This window comes from Cynara cardunculus (genome assembly GCF_001531365.2).
Source record: "Cynara cardunculus var. scolymus isolate 2C chromosome LG 2, CcrdV1, whole genome shotgun sequence".
NCBI lineage: Eukaryota > Viridiplantae > Streptophyta > Magnoliopsida > Asterales > Asteraceae > Cynara > Cynara cardunculus.
The window spans coordinates 20,882,489-20,883,753 of record NC_037529.1 but is presented as its reverse complement, the minus strand read 5'-3'; the positions used below and the strand labels follow the sequence as shown (position 1 = coordinate 20,883,753).

The 1,265-nt window shown below is 36.1% G+C and overlaps 1 protein-coding gene across 1 annotated transcript; it reads left to right on the top strand.

Annotated features, from left to right (window-relative positions):
* The first annotated feature begins 428 nt into the window (after positions 1-428).
* LOC112505998 (growth-regulating factor 7-like) lies at positions 429-1,204 on the top strand. The gene is made up of 2 exons (XM_025110028.1): positions 429-694; positions 778-1,204. The coding sequence occupies exons 1-2, from the start codon at positions 429-431 to the stop codon at positions 1,202-1,204; spliced, it is 693 nt and encodes a 230-aa protein (XP_024965796.1).
* Positions 1,205-1,265: the final 61 nt, after the last annotated feature.

Sequence of the window (1,265 nt, the reverse complement as noted above, 5' to 3'; positions counted from 1 at the left end):
TGAACATAGGGGAAGGCTTGAACCACAATAACTTTCTATGTTCAAATTTCTTTCCCCTGTTTGTGATTCATATATTCTTATTGAGAATACCAATGTACTACATTAATAAGCATCTAGACTTATATCTTAAGTACAAGTCTTAAAGCATAGAGTACCATCATTTTATGCAAGAAATCAAAATATCTTAATTACAAAATATTTTGCACAATATACAAGTTGTTTATGCAATACCAAATCCTAATTGGGTCAAACCTGCTTTCTCTTTACAAACTTCTAAAATTACCACCTTGGACCTCTTTCTTCTTCTTTTTCTTCTTTATATATATATATATATATATATATATACAAACTTAAATAAATAAAATCTATCATGTTTTATAGTGGTAAGCCAACTAAGGTATTCAACCAAACAAGATCTAGAGCTCGGCATGTGTAAGACGGAYGACAAGAAATGGAGGTGCTCAAGAGATGTGGCGCCTAATCATAAATACCATGACCGCCATATGCACAGAGGTCGTCCCTGTTCAAGAAAACATGTGGAACTTCCCAAGAATCCTTCTCCTTCCTYTTCTTTGCTTCCAAACAAGACTCCATCACTTCACCCAACCCTTGCAAAGTTGTCAGATCTACGATTTTACCTTCTGCCACCCAACCTTCATTGTTTCTTGATGATATGCAATCYAATAAACGRTCGGTCTGTTTTTTATTATTATTAATCCTCTACTCTAGGTTCTTCTTTTGGGTTTTTATTCAATTTTTTTGAAATGTAATTTTTAGGGGTTTGGATTGGAGCACGAAACAACAATGGCGACAGATAATGCAGACAAGTCRTTCTATTTTCAATGATGATTTAGGGGAAAAGCAGCCATCTTTTATGGATTTCAAAACTTCCCACAATTATCTCCTCTTTGAAACCCCAAGAAGAGATTTTATCGACGCTTGGTCGACTGAAAAATCCACTGGGACTAAAGATTCATCTRAGGATCTTTCGCCATCTACTATGGATCTGTATATGGCTATGGATTTGGGGAATAATGGATTCATTGAATTGGGCGTCAGCAAATTTTCAGGCTTGGTTAGCCCTGTTTCTTRTGGCGGCGATCCACTGGCCGAGGTGTTGCGAGCAAGTTTGGTGGGTGTTTATTCAAACCCAACTTCTCCAGCAGTGTCGTCCACATCTGGAGTTTTTATAGAGAACTGTTGATCCCAAATCTCTCAATAACACTAATAATCTAGTTATGAATAACCAAATTATAGTGATTTAA